Genomic DNA, 20,273 nt, shown 5'->3' with positions numbered 1-20,273 from the left:
GACGCTGACGTGATCAAAAAATTTCCTTTATTCGTCTTCAGTAAGTGTTTCATCCTGGTTAGGGTGGCAGTGAATCTGTAGTCCATCCCCGGAACACTGGGCATGATGTGGGACAGACACAGCTATAAACACACAAACTGCATATTAACTGATCGGGGGAGGGGAGAAAATAAATCACACAAATCATTTTAGTTCAATTGTTCAGTGCATGTTTTATTCAGTTCTGCTCAGTGTCTCTTCGGACAAAAAGACACATTGTACAGAAACAAACTGAAGTGAAAGCGCTTCTCAGGCGCATCAACATAAACATGTCCATGTGACAAATGCATGACCTCAAACGCAAATTTATTTATTTATTTATTTTTTAAAAAAGGCATGACTTGTATTAAATACATAAAGTAATTGCAGTGGGTCAAAGATGACACGGAAAACGCTGAGCCCTTTCTCGTCAACAAAAAGAAAAAAATCGTCATTTGTCTATAAAACGGTTGAATTATACGATTTTGCAAGCGTACAGTATTATAAAACACTCCGTGTGCTTCCTCACTCACCCGTGTTCAGCTGGTGAACGCAGGGTAAGAACTATTACTCACTGCACAGCTCAGTGCAGGACCAAGGGAAGCATTCAGGTGATGTGGAAGTTCTGTACTGACCTACAGGAGAGAACTGGCCTGGGGAAGCGGTAGTTCTACTTCTCCGGCATAAAAACAGACACACTTAAAGGAGCGGTTTGTCATTTTTTAATTTTTTTTTTTTTTAAAGAGTCCTCTGCAGCCTGAGAGTTGAACTGTAACTGAAATGAAAAACAATCAAGCCTTTCCTTTCCCTTTATTAGAACACTTGAGTGAAGAGGTTTAAAAATAATAATAAAAATAATAAAAAAAAATTTTTTAAAAAGGCAGAGCTGAGAAAATGAGTGGTGCTAATTTCAGGGCCAGAAATCAACCAGACCAGATCCAGCGCATGGTCATATTGCAAATCATTATTTATTTATTCTCACCCCCATTTCTAATGCATCTTTGTTTCTAGACCTCTAATAATAATTAGATTTTATTCTTAAATCTTACAACCTGAACCTTTAAAAGTGGTTATTGGAAATCTATTTAATCTGTGTACAACAGAATTTCCATTTTATTCTCATGATTAAAACTCGTAACGCTTTGACTTCTGTCTTTCCACTCAATAATAAATTAGATTAGGATGAAGAAAATAAAACTTGTAATCTTGCACTGGCAGTTTAGTAGCTTAAATAAATCAAATTGTGATGCTCACATTACTGGGACAGAATTACACGTTCTGCTGTTAAAATACACATGATTAAATCGTTTATAAAAAAAAAAATAAAAATAAAAAAAAACACCCCTCTCCATGTACTAGATTTAAAAGGTAGTGTATTTGTGTTCACATGGTCCTATATCCTATGTATAATAATCTATTGCTGATTAAAGTGTACTAATTAAAGCTGGCTGCTCAGATGCGTCGATTAAACCAGGAGTGTTTTTTTTTGGTTGTTGCAGGTTTTATTTACAGAGTCATAATCACGCAATTAGAAATTTTTGATTCAAACGCAACCTGAACGTTCGAATTTTCAAAGTTGTATCACACCATCAGAAAGTGAATTTTGAACTGAAAATGAATTCGGTCGTTTGTAACGCAGCAATCGAAAATCTCAAGCGGAACTTCACACTTCAAAGGAACCCCGACTATGAAGACTTGTAGGCCTTAACACACTATAATTGCCCTCTCCTACTAAAATCTACGTGCTGCCGTCTTGACCAGGCCTCCCTGGAAGAAGAGATTGTGAGATCTCAATGGGATCGTCCTGGATAAATAAAGGATAAATAAATAAATAAAAATACGTTGTTAGAAACACATGAAAAATGTTCATTACTTTAAAAATCCTTAATATTTATTATATATTTTAACCTACGGAGGCTGCCATCACGTGACGTGCAATGCACTCTGAGTCCATGATGTAAACTGGTTGCACTTGAGCACTCAAAAGAATTATATATATATATATATATATAAATCAAACCTGTAAGCATCTTGTTAGTGCGTTTTCCTGTATATTCTCAAAGTAAAGCTCCTGTAAAATTAGCCTAAATCGCCGAGCCAAGGCATCCCCAAAGTAAAATTAAAGCTGTTCTTGAACCGTTTGGAGTACATGCATGGTTTTCGTCTCCTTTGAAAGGTGGACTAAATATTTTTACATAATTGGATTGTTTGGACCTTTGCCAGTGTAACATGACTATTTGTCCAGATGTTATGGATTAGTGGATTACTATGAGGCTTCATAGGAGATGAGTCACCTCCGTTTCGTAATTGTTTGTTTGTATGTTGGTGGTCTGACAAACATTGATTGTAGCTGCTGTTGTGATTGTATCTCAAAACGGTTTATATCAATCGAATCACAAGAATCTTAACTTTCCAAAGATAGGAGTACCTTCGTACGCACAGAAGCTGTGTAAACAGCATAGATCTGCTCATAACATGGAGACAGCACGCTTGCAGCTGGATGGCCGATAATCTACAATTATTGAGATTAGAATGTTTCATCATAAAACAATGGTTTCATCCATAACAAACGCTCTCTGTTGGCATAGACGTGCACTTGCCACACAGACACCATGCATTTTGCCCCACTCTCGCACCCACACCTCTCTGATCGTCTTCATTATGACGTACATTATGAGTAACGTCTTCTAAATTAGCCTCCTCGCTTACGTTACCATCGGGTTCAAATTGAAAAGGCCGAAGACGCGTTTATAATCGCCGTAGGGACGCTGGAAAATCAAGACCGTTGCAACCATTTCACGTCACTACCCAGAATGCATTGCGATGTAAACAGCAATGGGAGCCTACGAGTGCAATGATTTTTATGATTTCTTTTTTTTAAAACTGACATCGAGTGTTTCTGTAGATCGGATTTATATAGCGGATGTCAGGGTTAATCTAATAAGCCATACGAGTCTTCATAATCAGGGTTCCCTTTTAGGGTGTGTGATTAAACGCTTGAAAGTCAATAAATATATATGATGTATGATTCATATGCTTTTGCCTGGACGTTACCTGGAACGTTACGTTGAAAGCGAATCTAAAAACATGAATTAATAGACGGAACAAATGGTCTTTAGTAATTATTTATTATATGCAGACTATTTAGAATTTTCAACGTAAAATCGCAAACTCCGAGTGTGGAATTCAGTTTCGGATTTTAGATGGCTTTTCCGCAAAGCGCAAAACCCAAATTCATACTTTTTTATTCCAACCAAATCAGGAGCTACATAGGACTTCACCTTCAACTAAATTTGGAGTGAGGTGCAGCTTTCACATGCGTCTACACCAGCCCTTTACGGGAAAGAAAGAAAGAGTGACAACCCCAGGACGAAACATTTCACCGACTGGAAACATTCACACACACTAATTAATTCATTAATAACCCGGTGACTCCCTCGGTTACGACCGGACAGCGGTGGAGCTGCAGGGAATCAAATTCGAAACAATTTCTTTAAATAAAACACGACCTGATAGTGAACAGCTGTCGCACAGGTACAAGTCTGGATATCAGCAATCAATGTAAGCAGTGGATACATTCTCAAATGCCAGCAGCTATGGAAGCCGTGTGTGTGCGTGTGTAGTTTTTACATGGCTTTCACTTTAATTTGCTTCATCTTCATCTGCTTCTTCTCCAGTTTCTTTTGCTCTCGACGCTGAGCAGCCTCCTGCGAGAGAGTCACAGAGATAAGGAGTCGATCACATACAAGAACTCTTAACGGAAGAGCTGTGTATCGCGCAAACGGCGCGTCTCGATACGCGATTAAAGTTACGTGACTTAAAGATATCTAAAAGCAACTGCTGTATGCCAAGTTAAATCTGCGTTTCAGTTAACATGTAATAAATACAATAATAAATCTGACCACTAACTATCAAAGATAAATGTTTACGATGAAGAAAAATATTAATGATAATCACTAGTCTCATCATTTGCCTGAGGCAAATGTCAATCAGAGCGTTTGACTACCTCATGGTCACTCGACTCCTCGACTTATCACTGTTTTTATATCAGTGCTGAAATAAAAACTATTTTATTCCGATGGCTAGATTAGAAATTTTTTTTATTTTTTTTTTTAGGGCTTTGGATTTCTCCATCATTAACTGCTCAGTACTATCTGTCTCGATCTCCTACCTCTAGGCGGCGCTGTCTCTCAGGGTCCTCCTCATTCATGATCCTCTCTTTCTCTGCTCTCTTCTTCTCCTCCCGACGCGTCTGCGCAGCTTCCTGCCTCTGAGCGTGAGTCTGCTTCAGGAAGTTCTCCTCGACGCGGGCGCGGTTCCGTTCTGACTTCATCTTCCCCTACACACACACACACACACACACACCAGATTATTTTATAAAGTGCTTGTAAGTTACATGCGTTTGCGAGTGTGTGCGTGTGCGCGCACTCACCTCTCTGTTGAGGCGTAACTTCTTGACTTTGTCGATGCTGTAGATCACCATGTTCATGAGTGGCAGCAGGCTGTCCATATCTTTGGGAGAAGTGTTACCCATTCCAGGCACTAAAGAGAGAGAGACATTTATTTATTCGTCCTTATAACTTTTAATAACAAACTCGGACAGAAAATGTTAGAAGTAGATAATTAGTAGATGATGATGATGGTGGTGTCCTCTGTGTTTCTACGTCTCTCACCGTTAAATGTAAACAGCAGCGTTTTCTTGGTCTCGGGGAGCTTTAAAGGCTGACCCTCCCTAAAACACACCACAACAGCGTGAAAAATATTAATCATCGTTAACAATACGTTTCTGAAGGGCCAAATGATTCAATTCCCACGTTGTTCTTTAAGCCCAGGACACTGATTTACTTCCCCAACATACCATTTTATCCACGCATGCAAATATTCAAGCTATGCTTCCTGTGTTCCTATGTTTACTGAAGGCACTCTCACAACCCCATGTCTACGGTGTTTTAAACGCATCTGTAAAATCCACAGCGTTTATTCAAAGTGTCATCTCCTTAAAAAGACCGTATAGTCATATCCGTGATGCTAATGAAATGGTACGTGACTGCACGTGGAGTCGCTTGATTAACAAGCTGGGTTCCAACGAGAGAAATTCAAAATCATCTCTTCTTTTGTTTCATCCGGTTATTAAACAAAATCACTAGACATAACCCTACTCTAGGGTTGTGACTCAAATCATATACTTATACCGATCAGCCGTAACATTAAAACCACAGACAGGTGAAACTGATCATCTCGTTACAGTGGACAGGGGGTATATAAGGCAGTGAGTGAACAGTCAGTTCTCGAAGTTGATGCAGGAAAAAAGATCTGAGCGACTTTGACAAGGGCCAGACTGCGATGGCTAGACGACTGGGTCAGGGCATCTTGGGTACCATCTACCTAAACTTTGATGCAGACCAAGTACAGCCCTTCATGGCAACGGTATTCCCTTCCCAATGGAAGAGGCAGTAGTCTCTTCCAGCAGGCTAATGCGCCCTGCAACAGTGCAAAAATGGTTCAGGAATGGTTTGAGGAACATTACAAAGAGTTCAAGGTGTTGACTCGGCCTCCAAATTCCCCAGATGTCAATCCGATCGAGCGTCTGAGGGACGTGCTGGACAAACAAGTCCGATCCATGGAGGCTCCACCTCGCAACTTACACGACTTAAAGGATCTGCTGCTAACGTCTTGGTGCCAGATACCACAGCACACCTCCAGAGCTCTTGTGGAGTCCATACCTCGACGGGTCAGAGCTGTTTCAGTGGCACAAGGGGAGGGGGATCTACACAACAGTATGCAGGTGGTTTTAATGTTATGGCTGATTGGTGTATGTACTATTCTAAACCGTTATTTCGTATCAACACCAACCTACCAGTCGGTATTTGAATTTTAGAAACTTCTCACGTCACCTTCACACCAACGTTAGGTTTCTGAATATTAGTCTGCGTTGTTCTCATCAAGGTCACGTGAGAAGACGTGCAAAATGTCTCGTGAGCAGGCATTTTGCGAGTTAATAAGGTTAAACCTCACACCCATACGCTGAGGAGCACATACCCCTTCAAAAGAATATCTACAGTGCCCTTCACTAATATTGGCACCCTTGGTAAGTTTGAGCAAAGAGAGCTGTGAAAAAAATTGTCTTTACTGTTGAACCTTTTGTTTATAAAAATTGACAAAAAAAAAACTACCATGGATATCAAACAACTGCAATCAAAACAGGTTTATCAAAAAAATATATATACCTTCGTTAAATGTGTGCACAACGATTATGGGCACCCCTATGAGTTCATATGTGAAAAATATATTTGAAGTATATTGCCATTGATATTTTATATTTCTTCTAGTACACCTGGGTGACTAGGAGCAGGAAATTGTTCAACCATGTCTTCCTGTTTCACAGGGGTATAAATATGAGGTAACACACAGGCCAAACTCCCTTAGTCATTCATAACAATGGGTAAGACCAAGGAATATAGCTGTGATGTGCGGCAAAAGGTTGTTGGGCTTCACAAAATGGGAAGTGGCTATAAGAAAATAACACGAGCATTGAAAATGTCCATTTCCACTATCAGGGCAATAATTGGAAATGTTATGAATCGACCTGGAATTGGACGTGTGTCTATATCGTCTCGGCGCACTGTGAAGAGGACGGTTCGAGTGGATAAAACATCTCCAAGGATCACAGCAGGAGAATTGCAGAAGTTAGATGCGTCTTGGGGTCGGAAAGTCTACAAAACTACAATCTGAAGTCACCGACATCACCACAAGCTGTTTGGAAGGGTTTCAAGAAAAAAAGCCTCTACTCTCATCCAAAATCAAACTCGAGCGTCTTCAGTGTGCAGACACTACTGGAACTTCAAATGGGATCGGGCTCTATGGTCAGAAAAAAACAAAATAGAGCTTTTTGGAAATAAACACCAGAGGTGGTTTTGGTGCACACACAGAGGTAGCCATATGGAAAAGTACCTCATGCCCACAGTTAAAGATGGTGGTGGATCTTTAATGTTTTGGGGTCTGTTTTTCCACCAGAGGACATTTTGTTAGGATACATGGCATCATGGACTATCAAATATCAACAGATATTAAATGAAAACCTGAAAAGATTCAAATGGGCCATGGTTGGATCTTCCAGCAGGACAATGATCCAAAACATCATCAAAATCAACACAAAAATGGTTTACTGACCACAAAATCAAGGTCCTGCCATGACCATCCCAGTCCCCTGACCTGAACCCCATAGAAAACCTGTGGAAACTTCTGTGGAAGTCCTCTTCTTCTGTGGAAACTGAAGAGGAGAGTCCACCAGCGTGGACCTCGAAATGTGAAGGATCTGGAGAGATTCTGTATGGAGGAACAGTCTCAGATCCCTCGCCATGTATTCTCCAACCTCATCAGGCATTATAGGAGAAGACTCAGAGCTGTTATCTTGGCAAAGGGAGCTAGCACAAAGTACTGACTAAAAAGGTGACAATAATTGTTGAACACCTATATTTAACAAAGATTTTTTTTTTTAATAAACCTGTTTTGTTTGCAATTGTCTGATATCCATCATGAGAGCAGACTATTTTTGTCAATTTTTTTAAAACAAAAGATTAAAGACCATTTTTCACAGCCTTCTTTGCTCATATTTACCAAGTGTGCCAATATTAGTGGAGGGCACTGTATATACATACATACATACACACATCAACCACTTACTCTTGCATAACTTTTGGACCAGAAAATTGGTCCGAGAAATGGATGGACTCTATTTTGTCGGCATGGTTGGTGATGTAATGTACCATCTAAAACACAAAATAAAATCAAAATCAAAATGATTTAAGAGCAAACATGAAATATCAGAATATTTGGTTTGGGCAGGTCAAACTGTGCCGCGAGCTTCCTACACCTCACCTTGCTGTCCATCACCCCATCCGTGACCTCGCCCATCTCTGATAGGATGGCCAGAGAGTCAGGGAGGTTGTACTTCGCCCCCGACTTGGGCTTGTCCCCGCAGAACTCACTCTGGAGGAGAACGAGACAGAAAAATAAATAAATAACTAAAATAAAACCAGGATGAGTGACGTACAGTTCTCGTTTGCTACAGAGGACAGAGAGTGTGTCCTCACCAGGTCCTGCAGCTCCTTCTGCATGCGCCCCATGGCCTTCCGGTTTCCCACTGCAAACACAAACGTGTCCATGTCCTCGTCGTTCAGAGTTACTTTGACTTGCTGTGGAGAGATGAGTCAAAAGCAACACCCGAAAATAAAAAATATATATATATTTTTTTATTTTATTTTATTGTGAGATACAACACAACAGCTCCAGTTTGTGCGTTTGTGTGAGCGTGTATGTATAAATACTACCTACCACTTGATCACAAGCAGGTCTCATCATCCTGGCCAGCACATTCAGCAGATCCTGTCTTTTAAGAAACTGCAAAAACAATTCCATATAGCTGCTTTTAATATCCTGTAATAAATAATCACAGCCTCGAACAGCATTCCCAAAGACGCGTCTACACTCAGGACTGGACAAAATCACTAAACTGATTAGGGCTCGGTAGGTTTTCAATAATGATCCGATACCTTATCTGATCTTTTCTTCAATCTCTTTTCTCTGATTGTAACAAAAGCACATTATCGTAAACACAGCTGATCATTTAAGCTATACTGCTAATATACACCACTTCTGGTTGCTGTAATCCTTACATACGACAAATTTAGTTACTGCTCCGCGACAGCCCTCCCTCCTCTCAACAGACACCGTTGGTTCAAGATTATAAATAAGATGTACTACATGTTCACTGCATCTTAAAAATAAATAAACAAATGTAGAAATTCTCGGGGGGACAAAGTGGCTGACATGGGGAGTTTGAAAATGATCGCCAAAAACATAATGAACTCCATAGCAGAAATAGAGCTCCAAAGTCGGCTAAAACGCCCGCTTTCCACAGCCACTTTTGTCTGGTAGTGTCATGCACAGAGAGCTCTTTAACAATTGTAACATGGTCATGGTATAACTTGCGTTGCTGTCCGGAGGTGATCACGTGTCTAGCGTGCTCTCTATACGTTTTAACTCTACGGGATGCGCAGATTGCGACCTGTAGTGTTCAAACAGTGCAATTTCATTACGTGCATAATTAACAGAATGCTTAAATCGCACATTGGCATAGTGATGCATCCAACACGCTGTATCCTTACACCCTTAATTACGATACATGTATATAGTTCTTTATCTTGAGAGAGATATACATTATATATAGATAGATAGATAGAGGATTTTATCTTGAGAAAGTCAGAAATCTAAACTGCTAACTTGTGTCATCAGGATGAAGTGTTTCATGGGGTTTGGCGTATTAACTGACTTTACTGCAGCAGGAACTAGTCTTCTCTCTTTTTATGAAGTACAGGTAGACGTGATCCTCTGTGCCATATTTATGTGCTCACGATGCATTAAGGAGCCGGTCAGACCTTGCCCCCCCCCTTTCTTTTTTATTTAATTAAATGCTTTACAATATAAATTTTGCCCAAAATATTAATAACAAGCATAACATTTTTTGAGACTTTTCCTTACTCTGTAGTACCGATATGTTTCAGCTGGTGCCTTTGTTGGTACACAGCCCTAGTAATGGATTTAAACTTGTAGTCGGCATGATGTTATAAGCTTTGAAGTACTTGTTAGAGACGTTAGCCTTTGGAGCTCTAGTACAAAATGAAAGGAAAATGTTTCTCTCTAATTTTTGTCTGAACGATTCTTTTCTTTTTTTTTTTGGCCGAACTACCTTGAGCTGAATGAGCATGCCCTCGCAGCAGACACGTCCTGAGCACCACAGGTTGTAGATGTGCTCGTTCTCCTGGTTCAGCTTCCCCGTGCTGGTGGGCTCCTTACTCGTCCCGTCATCACCTGCACATCACACAGCAGGACAAAATATAAATAAATAAAAAAACAGCCTACTTAGCAAAGTGAAACATCTCAACGATCTTTACCATAACCCCGATTAGCGGTTTAGAACGAGAGTCAATTCGGGTCAGGGAAGTCTAAAAATGGCCGTGAGGAAAAGAGAGGCTCACCGACGAGGGCGAAGTTGCTCTCCAGAAGCTCCCTGTGCGAGTTAAACCAGGCCTGAGCCAGCCTGCTGTTCTTGTTCTTGCCAATGATGTAATTCATGATGTAAGCCAGGAGGCCAGCCACCATCAGGATCTCCATGTAGTAGCTCTCCCAGCTGTTCTGCAGATGTGCTGGGACCTACAAAAGATCAGTACAACATCTGTGCCATCTCTCATTCTGCATAGTGACGTGTAAATGCGGTACATACGCACGAACGTCACGACAGTTTTACCTCTCGGTAGATGAGCGTGTCCTTGCTGGATGGACTGGTCGTGTCGTGGCCTTCGAACTCCTCGTTGTCATAAATGCTGTACATGTCCTGATCCTGTAGAAGCACACACAGGACCATAACTGCGTGTTCAGTTAAGTCGAACGAATCCTGAATCTGTGACTGTTTTCTAACGTAAGGTCGTCAAACTTGAGTACACTTCAGGCTGAAACTACAGGCTGATCTAAACCAGGAGACAGAACTTCATTGGCTAAGGAAGTTTAAAGTTCATTCTTGGCGATGCAATTCGCTGAAACACCTCACGTGACGTGCTCCGCTCGCTTACAAGAGAGACATCAATACAGTAAAAAGAGAGGCGGAAAACACAAATTTTGGGCAAAAGCATTAAAAAAAAAAAAACTAATGTAATAAGAGATCCATAGCTCAAATAAGTAAGGAACGTTTTTGTACAAAATAAATAAATAAACACTTTTTTTTTTTTAGACTGTTTGCACGCAAGTGGTTGAACCCTTAACAGGTTTGAATCCAAAAAAAATTGGAACATTACAATTGTTCTTGCAATTGCGGTCACAACCATAACGAGAGAGGTTCATAACGAGGTCGCCGTTTGTAAAGATATTTAACAAGCTTTTTTTTTTTTTTTTTTTTTTTTTTTTTTTTACAGGAAATGCAAAACTAACAAGTAAAGAAAACAAAATTAAGGAGTAAACTCATGTAGTTTTACAGTTTAAAAAGAGTAAACTGGCAAACGTGCACAACTAGTTATTATAAACTGTCATTGCAGTAAAAATCACTGAACATCATGGGAGGAGCAATCAAACAGTTGCAAAGACCAGAACACTGGGCGTCGGCCATGAACGTTCGTCCGGCTCACCTGTCCATCTCCGTCCTCAAACTCATCTTGCCCGTCTTCGTTCTCCACCGTGGCCTCGTCCTCGTCCTCGTCCTCCTCCGGAGCGGACGAAGGCACCGGTCTTGTCGGAGGCTCGTTCTCCGCCACGATGGCCGGCTCCTCTGTGACGTCCTCAAACTCGGCGAAGTCGTTGTCGTCGAACTCAGCCAGGTCCTCGCCGTCGTCGAAGTCGTCGTTGTAGCGCCCCCTGGTGTCCGGCAGAGCCAGCAGCAGGAGGAGCGCAGGGAGCAGCAGGAGACAGCGCCTCATCGCTCACCCGGCCTGGAAGCAAAACCAAGATGATTTTTTTTTTTTTTTTTTTTATGCAGAAAACTATTTACGCGTGAGAACTACAGCAAGGCGAACGTTAGACTGGATACGTTTCCACGACTATGAGGGAAGAGTTGTTTTGTAAATCAAAATGTTTTGAGCGTACACATCTCCTGTGCTTAAAATTTGAGACAATCAGATTAGGAAGGAGGGTTAAGACGGTTAAAGCGCCCTCATAACCCCATGTTCACCTCCCGGTATTGGTAAACAAGAGCCTAAGCCTGCCCAGTTTAAACCTAACTCCAAACTAAATTTGTACTATACTGTACTTTAAATTAAGCACAGATTTGCTCCAGCTGCTTGGATGAAATCTCTAACAATGGGAATCTTTTTTTTTTTTGCTGATTTGGTGAAGCTTTATACATTACACGAGACCGAATCACTCCTTTAATACATGTGAACATTAAGGTTGGTATCTATCTATCTATCTATCTATATATATATATATATATATATATATATATCTCAATATAGTGATAAACGATTACACGATATGCTTTTCTGCGATACTGTTGGTACAGTGATGTATTTTGTCGCCCGGTCCTAGTGAAAATATCCCTAAAGAAAAGTTCGTGTCCCAAAAAATATATAAATAAATAAATAAAAAATATGCAACTACACCGAGACAGATATTCGGAGAACGATCAGAGCAACGTATCCGTTTAAAAACGGATAGATTAAATAATTTGACGCTTAAGTACAACGCCATGGTGGCAAGGTGGTTCAGCTTCAGGGTCTCCGGGTCCATTCTGATCTTCAGGTTCTCCAGTTTCCTCCCACGGTCCGAAGACATGTGGATTCACGAGTCTAAATTGCCACTAAATGTTAATTAACATGTGTATGGTGTCCAGTGATGGACCGGTCTCTCATCCAGCGCGTGTTCCCGTCTCACAGCCAGAGTTCTCGGGGATGTTTGCAGATCCTCCGAGACCCTGACCAGGATTACAGCTCTTCCTGAAGACTGAATAAGCGCACAGTCAAGTATTAGAGTTCCCTTTAAGTTAATGATTGCTGTTCAGACGGTCACTTTGACCTTCACTCAACTGCTCAAAGGGGAAAACAAGGGGAGGAGAGGGAAGTCTATTATGCAGATCTGACTTAGTTTGGATGGAGGAAGTTTACATTTCTCTCTTTAGCTAGCTAACACATAATCCCCCTTTAATTCCAGACTAGCTGTTTGGATTGGTCACCTGCTTGCTAGCTAACATCAGCCTGATTTGCTTTGAACAAGTGACAAACTACTTTCCCAAAACAATCAACATCTTAGTTTGTTTGACAGCTTTAAAAAATGCCTAAATCTGATCAGAAAGCAAACGCTGGCTAAATTAATCCTCGACACGTGCGCTTATTCGGCGATAAAACGTTAATTTAGTCATTAGCAGTTTCCCTAGCTGTCGCTTGCTAATGTTACATACATTCATAAAAAAATATATATCCACTTGTTTTATAGCGTGTATAAATACAAAGTATGCGTTTTAATCCCGTAACAGAATTTTGTTTTTTGTAATTAAGCTTTTTATGACACTCAATAGAAGCACGAGCAACACCGACTAACTAGCTAGCTAGGTAGCTAGCATGCAAGCGTAGCCAGTCTTAAAGCATATAAACGCCCCAAATATCGAGGAAACATTCACATTTCGTTACATTTGTTTTAGCACAACTGCTAAACCTTTATAGCTGATATTCACCTGTGATATTTCCTCCTTTAATATAATTTAAAAAAACAAAACAAACAAATTAAAACTTCGCCCTCTGAACGCAGATAGTAGTAGTGACTTGCCAGACTACCAAGTCTATATCGTGACCAGATTTGCACCGCGCATGCGCATTAGTGTTAGAATACGGATTCTTCTCAGTGAGTCAAATCATTTGACTCAACTCGCCGAAAAAAAGAGCCGACTCTTTCAGTCCTTAATCGGCTCACTGCGATTTCTTCTTTTTTTTTTCTTCTAAAAATCAGGCAAAGTTGACTTGTTTCGTGAAATGTTAATCTACATCCCAGTTAACAAAATAACAACGTTACTTTGCCTTTAAATCGTTGTTAAATCAAATCAGCATGACGATACAAATGTGCATAAAGTAAGCATCCCTGTATCAGTGTTATTGTGCCTGTTGTGTCTGTGCTTCCTTTGGAATTCATCATTAATTTTTATTTATACTGATGAGCCCCTCCTCTTATACATTACATCATTTATTACAGGTCTCACCATTCATTCACACGAATAAACGTCTCAACATCTCGGGTGATGGATACTGATTTGCATTAAAGCATTTTAATTAAAATGATACTGAATGTGTCACTAACAGCATAGCATTTCTTACATCTATTTAATTAAAAACAACTCATACATGAGAGTCGATTCTCAGCCTTCGCGTAAAACACAGCCTTCTGAAAGAGTCGACTAAAAGAGCCGAATCGTTCGAGCATCATTTTCGCGCATGCGCACACGTACATCTCACGACCCAGCCATAGTGCTTGCAGAAAGGTTCGAAAATATCTCACAAGAAGAGTATAACCATATTTAAACCACGGATATGAATAATCAGCTTCCAGAATTAAAGTATATCCAATCTCTTATTAAAAATGCAATTCATTGAGAAAATGTATTCAATTTAATCATATAAAAGGTTCTCTTTGCTCAGCTATGACATGTTTAGTACTTAAACCTTGCTTCTAATTTTGTTGGGTTTGTTGTTGTTTTCTTTTTTGCACTGGAGCTTTAAGGCTAATGTAGCTAACAAATAATTAATACTTATGGCCACCAGTTAGCGTCCTGAAGCTTGAATGCCTCACAATGCCGTTGAGTAATCTCAAATGTGGATCTCTGGGTGGATTTTGACAGCAGGCACATTTACATGCACGTACATGCATAATAATCTTATCTCAATCTCATTTCGTCAGCAATCACATTCAAACAATTATGTAAACATCATGCCACAGTTTATTAATCTAATCATGCTCCAGCGCTGTTGAACGCTCGATCCTGATTGGTCAGAAGGTGTTGATTGATTTTCTCTAACAGCAGCTCAGACATTAGTGCAGCTGCAAATCACAGGTTTATATTATTGCGCTCGTTCTGATACATTATCATTTTCATATTAAAAATTTAAACGGGAACTTGTATTTTATTTAGCATTTATGGAAGGAGTCTCCAGTCTCAGCGCTTTATAACAGATGTATAACTTTGTTTCTTCAAGTTCTCTGACAAAGGAGTTGACAAAGGCTTTGCAGTTTCTCCATTAACACGACAATGGGCATTTGCTTGATTCATTTCATGAGAGAAAAAACAGAGGCCTTAACTAACTTGTTTCGTGAATGTTCTACAACATTAAGTGCAACTATAAATGGATTTAAAAAAAAAAAAACATGTTGCGCTCTTTAAATATATTTTTAAAAATGCAATCGCTGGGAAAATTCAGGTTATATTAGAGAAATAAAACACTTTGAAACGTTTTGTTACTGTAAAATAATCCAATACTCTGTGTTAGACTGCAACACACCACCTCTTTGTTGATTATTTTCCTATAACAGCATGTAAGTCATAATCAGATTTACATCTGATTACATTTTACATACATTTTACATACATTTTAGCTCATTTCAGTACACAACATCAACCAACTTTTGAATTTCTGAATGTAACTGTATTGTGACTTTTACATATACACAGAGGACCTGTGTATACACAGTTATATCTTCCGTATATTGTCTGTCTAACTGTCTATCTGTCTGTCTATCTATGGGAGGAAAGCATGTGTGTATTTTCGGATTAAAATGCAGATAGTTTAAAGAGGAACACCATTATGTGCAATTAACAGCCATAAAAACTCCCAAATTCCTGATCACATTACTGTAAGAATGGAATATTTTTGGCAGTTTTACTTATACTGTAACAGACATGTAACATCACAATATGAACAGCGGTGCACTGCATCACTAGCGTAATTTAAAACTTAAAATTTGTTTATGTATATTATTTTACGTAATAACGTCTCTCTCTCTTTCTGTATTTTTAAACACATACATTTTGCTTTTAAACGCGCTTGCCTTGTGTTTAAAGGCATGCATTTTGTTTTAAACGCACGTCTCGCTTTTAAATGCACACATTTTGTTTTTAAACGCACACGTCTAGTTTTTCAAGGCACGCATTTTATTTTTAAACGCATGTGCCTTGTTTTTAAAGGCACGCATTTTATTTTTAAATGCACGCATTTTATTTTTAAAGGCACGCATTTTGTTTTTAAACGCACGCATTTTCTTTTTTAAAGGCACGCATTTTCTTTTTAAAGGCACGCATTTTGTTTTTAAAGGCACGCATCTTGTTTTCAAACGCACGCATTTTGTTTTTAAACGCACATCCTGCTTTTAAACGCACGTGCCTTGTTTTTAAACGCGCGCGTCTCGTTTTTCTTCAGGTCGCGACTTTTATTTTGAAATCACCGAAGACATTTCTGGATGAAAAAATCCTCCCCGACGCGCTTCGGTCGCTTCTGCAGACCCGAAATATATATATATATATATTTATATATATATAAAGGGGGGGATTTATGCAGAGCGTTTTAACATCTTTCTGATGTAACACAAGCCCCATTTTAAAAGTATGTGTGTTAGTTAGTGTGTTCGGTGTGAAACCGCGGAGAAGAATCCGGGTCTTTAGCCGCGTTGCTAATCCGCTGCTCGGTGTCGGTGTTATTCAGGACACTCGCCTTTGTCTGGAGAAAATATAGAGAATACAGCAACGTGGGACATTCAGGTCCCCAGAACCCGTCCTCTCTGCTTGTTCGTGTCGGATTCAGTTGAAGACTTTATTTACGAGTTTGTTTGTTTATTTGAGTCTAATCGGCGGTGAAACATGTCGCTGCACGGTAAGAGGAAAGAGATTTATAAATACGAGGCTCCGTGGACGGTTTACGCCATGAACTGGAGCGTCCGGCCTGATAAACGCTTTCGGCTGGCTTTGGGCAGCTTCGTGGAGGAATATAACAACAAGGTAAAACATTTTATCTTTATTAAAAACCTTTTATTTTATTTTATTTATTAATATCCATCACGATATCAACACCAAATGCTAATCTTGCTAGCGTAAACACAGCTGTGAGGTAAACTAGCGGAACGCTAGCTAGCTGTGTTTGTTGTTGTTGTTTGTTTGTTTGTTTGTTTGTTTGTTTATTTGCCGCTGTTACTTTAGGTTTTTATCCATGTTTGTATTTTACAGGGTTTAAGAAGCAACTACAGCGAGGGGAAAAAATATATAATATACCTTTTAAATAATCTTAAAGCGGCGCGGAAATCCAAATAGTTGTTTCAAAGCTGTCTCTTACTGTTATTTACAGCAAACAGAGGGAAAAAACATACAAAATAAAAAGTTTTGGAGGTATTTTAATTTTTTAAAAATGTTGTAGTTCATGAATTTGATTGATTGAGTAAAGATAAAATGAGTAAAGTTGTGTTCCTGACTCATCCTGTACTAGTCTCGCAGTCGTCCAATGAAATGCTCTTTAGACTGTATATACCCCGCCCCCTCCCCAGGTGGGCGTGTCTTACACTACACTACCTTACAGCAGCAGTTCGTCATTCCTCACACTAATTTCTGATCATTTCTGACTTTAAAAAAATATATATTTAAAGCGATGCTCAGTTGTGTATTTTTATAAACGAAGAGGAAGGTGGGGGGGGGACAAAATGACCCCAGTGCCGTGCTGTGATGTCGCCTCGTACTCGTGGGCGGGGCTTATTTCATCACAGTGTGCACCTTTGGGTTTCTTTGATTAAATGAACACGGCTTTATGGTCGATGTGGGTAGCAAAGAAGATAACGGTTAACTGATGTAGACAGTAGATGGACGGTATGTTTTAGTTTAATGTGGAAAGGAGATATCGTAGAGTTACAGGATATCATTACACACCTGACCAAAGAGTAGCTATTCATTCAAACTGTCAAAAATAAATAAATAAAACCCTGTCCGGACGGGATTAAATTCACATGGAGTCTTACGGTCATTTCTGGCTTTATTTATTTATTTATTTATTAATATTTTTATTTATATATGTGTGTGTATGTATATATATTAGGGATATCACAATACCAAAAATCTAGTAGTCGTTACCGATACCACAAAAAGTACTCGATACTAAAGTCGATACCACGGTGTGGTATAAAAATTTAAAACTCCTGGAGGACATCCTCCTCTGGCTAATACTGGAAGGGGGGTATTTTAGTTATCAAACACTGTCTGACAGTGACTACGTTTACATGGACAGCAGTAATCTGATTATTGACCTTACTCTGAGTAAGATAATAATGTGATTAAGGTGTTTACATGAGTCGCTTTTAGAACAATCCTGTCATGTTCCCGTTTTACATGTTTTAGAACATAATTAGATTAACAGCCCGCGTCATTACGTCACCGCGCCACGCCGTCCGGCGTCCCTCCAGAATTTCACGCATCAACATACAGTTCCTCTTCGTTATGGTACCGTATACAGTTTTGGGTGTTTTTATTTATTTTTTTAACGAACGCTTTAAGTGCAGTTAATTATTTGTCATGCTGTACGTGCTAATAGACGACTGCTTGAAGCGGTGGGTGTGTCCCAAATCGCGTAGTTACCATCTATATAGTAGCCGAGATACATGTATTTTTCCCCACTACAGGCCTATAGTAGGAAAGTATGCGATTTGGAACACAGCCGAACTCTCTTGTTTGCCATAAAACGTAAAACTGCCGTGTGTGATCGTGTCCTGTCGCGAAATGCGGTGAAAACTCCTACACGACATTCATAATGTGATTACGGTGTCTACGTGTCTGTAATACACGTCCATAATGCGACTAAAACAGGAATACTCCACCTGTCTTAATTAGATTATTGCTTACTTCGATTATGACCTTAATTAGATTAAGGTCAGTAAAAACTGCTGTTTACATGGTAGTTTCTTAGAGTATGGTCTTAATCGGATTAAGAGTGGATTATTGTTGTCCATGTAAACGCAGCTCATGACTAATAAAATAGTGCTAAGGTGCACTCCTAAACACGTGCGCGCACACACACACACACACACACACATCCCTTATACTCTGAATGCTAGCATTAGTTTAAATTCACTGATATGGTGGCAGGCCAGAAAGATCGGCTGCACCTGACGCTACCATTCCTCTCAACGAGTCGGGGCGGAGCTAAAATTGTCGCCATTTTCTGTAGTTCTTCCCGTGTGCTTGTAGGCATTCTTCTTCTTCTTTAACGCTTGTGGACCGACTAAAACACTTGCGTGTATTTTCTGCCCCCTTCAGTTCCGGAAGAATCGCAACCACGGTACCTTCATAAGCAACGGTACCAATGCTACTGCAGAAAAACAAGTAACGTCACGTTTTAAGAATGTTGGTACCGTAGTATCGGTTCTTGTGACATCCCTACTGTATATGCACACACGTGCTATGCCGTTATTATATTTCCGCTCGGATCGGCCATGTCTGGGTTTTTTCTCCGTCATTTTCCGCATGTCTGATCGTTTTAGTCGCGTCCGGATTCACGTGTCCGTGATTTTATTATTATCATTTTTTTATACGGTCAGGAAGTCACGTCTCGTTGGGGGGAGCTGTTTGACTGCTGCTTCGTACCTTGTTATGAAGTCTCGTAGTGCTCGTATCGGTGGCCGTACTCCAGGTATTAAACACTACCTAAATTCACAGGGGGGGAGTATTCGGAAAATTCCCGTAATAGTTAAAAACAAAACTAGTGTTCTAATACTTCCAGCATTTATCCTTTAATCCCTTCATATACTCTCCTTGTGACATGATGGACCTGTTCCTGTAGTCACCTTCTTTTGGCACCCTTTCTAGAGCCTTTTAGTTTTGATACATTACGTGCTGACCGTATACCTGGCCGGAGAGGGACAGCCTTCCTGGGAAAGCTTTTTCAGATGAAGAAAGGGAATAAAATCCTTCAGAAAAGAATCGCAAGCTGCAGGTTTATAAAGCGTGACTTTATATTCACGCGCGCACCATTTCACAGACCGTTTTAGTGTTGCGTAAATGACCACTGCCAGTTCATTAAAAATCTAAGATCTCTATCGTGGAAAGCACGAGCTGTCAGAAACGTCCTCCTGCTCTGGTTGTGTTCCCGCTGTTCGGACGTGAGAGGATCACCGAGCTCGTCTTCAGCCGTGTTTGTGAGCTTTGCGTCGCTGTTTAAAATCCGCCGTCTTATCCTCGTGAGCATGACGGGTTTTTAAAAACGTATTTCTGCACGTTGGTATTTTAAAGGTTTTGAAAAAGCAAATTCGGCTAGTTTCATTAAGGATGTCAGAAAACAAGGCTCGTGTTATTACCGTTTTAGTCTCCGTTTTAAACTCCTCTTTGGCTTCATTTCAGGGTCGTAGCTTTAATAAATTGTGTGTGTGTGTGTGTGTGTGTGTGTGTGTGTGTGTGTGTGTGTGTGTGTAGGTGCAGCTCGTGGGTCTGGATGAGGAGAGCAGCGAGTTTGTGTGCAGGAACACGTTCGATCATCCGTACCCCACCACCAAGATCATGTGGATCCCAGACACCAAGGGCGTTTACCCGGACCTGCTGGCTACCAGCGGAGATTACCTTCGCATCTGGAGGGTGTGTAGCTTGTCTGTCTTTCTCTCGCTGTCTCTCTCTCTGTCTTTTGTCTCTCTCTCTGTCTCTCTCTCCATCTCCAGCTCTGTCTCCTTCTCTCTCTCTCTCTCTCTCTCTCTCTCATGTATGTTCATTC

The 20,273-nt window shown here is 40.2% G+C and overlaps 2 protein-coding genes across 2 annotated transcripts in view; one reads left to right on the top strand and one right to left on the bottom strand.

The window, feature by feature from the left end:
- Positions 1-356: 356 nt before the first annotated feature.
- Positions 357-13,382, bottom strand: ccdc47 (coiled-coil domain containing 47). The gene is made up of 13 exons (XM_017454806.3): positions 13,232-13,382; positions 11,196-11,495; positions 10,325-10,417; positions 10,056-10,230; positions 9,767-9,888; positions 8,353-8,418; positions 8,112-8,213; positions 7,897-8,007; positions 7,702-7,787; positions 4,692-4,750; positions 4,451-4,560; positions 4,190-4,357; positions 357-3,725 (listed from the first exon to the last, which is right to left on the bottom strand). The coding sequence occupies exons 2-13, from the start codon at positions 11,481-11,483 to the stop codon at positions 3,645-3,647; spliced, it is 1,461 nt and encodes a 486-aa protein (XP_017310295.1). The 5' UTR covers positions 11,484-11,495; positions 13,232-13,382; the 3' UTR covers positions 357-3,644.
- Positions 13,383-16,014: 2,632 nt separating this feature from the next.
- The window catches only part of dcaf7 (ddb1 and cul4 associated factor 7), an 8,390-nt gene continuing 4,131 nt past the window's right edge, over positions 16,015-20,273 (top strand). Inside the window, exons 1-2 of the mRNA XM_017494620.3 lie at positions 16,015-16,534; positions 19,982-20,140. Coding sequence (XP_017350109.1) covers positions 16,397-16,534; positions 19,982-20,140 — 297 coding nt within the window. The 5' untranslated portion in view covers positions 16,015-16,396. The remainder of the gene's footprint in view (positions 16,535-19,981; positions 20,141-20,273) is intronic.

This window comes from Ictalurus punctatus, chromosome 2 (genome assembly GCF_001660625.3).
Source record: "Ictalurus punctatus breed USDA103 chromosome 2, Coco_2.0, whole genome shotgun sequence".
Classification (NCBI taxonomy): Eukaryota; Metazoa; Chordata; class Actinopteri; order Siluriformes; family Ictaluridae; genus Ictalurus; species Ictalurus punctatus.
The sequence above is the reverse complement of the archived record's forward strand: the minus strand, read 5'-3'. Positions and strand labels throughout refer to the sequence as shown.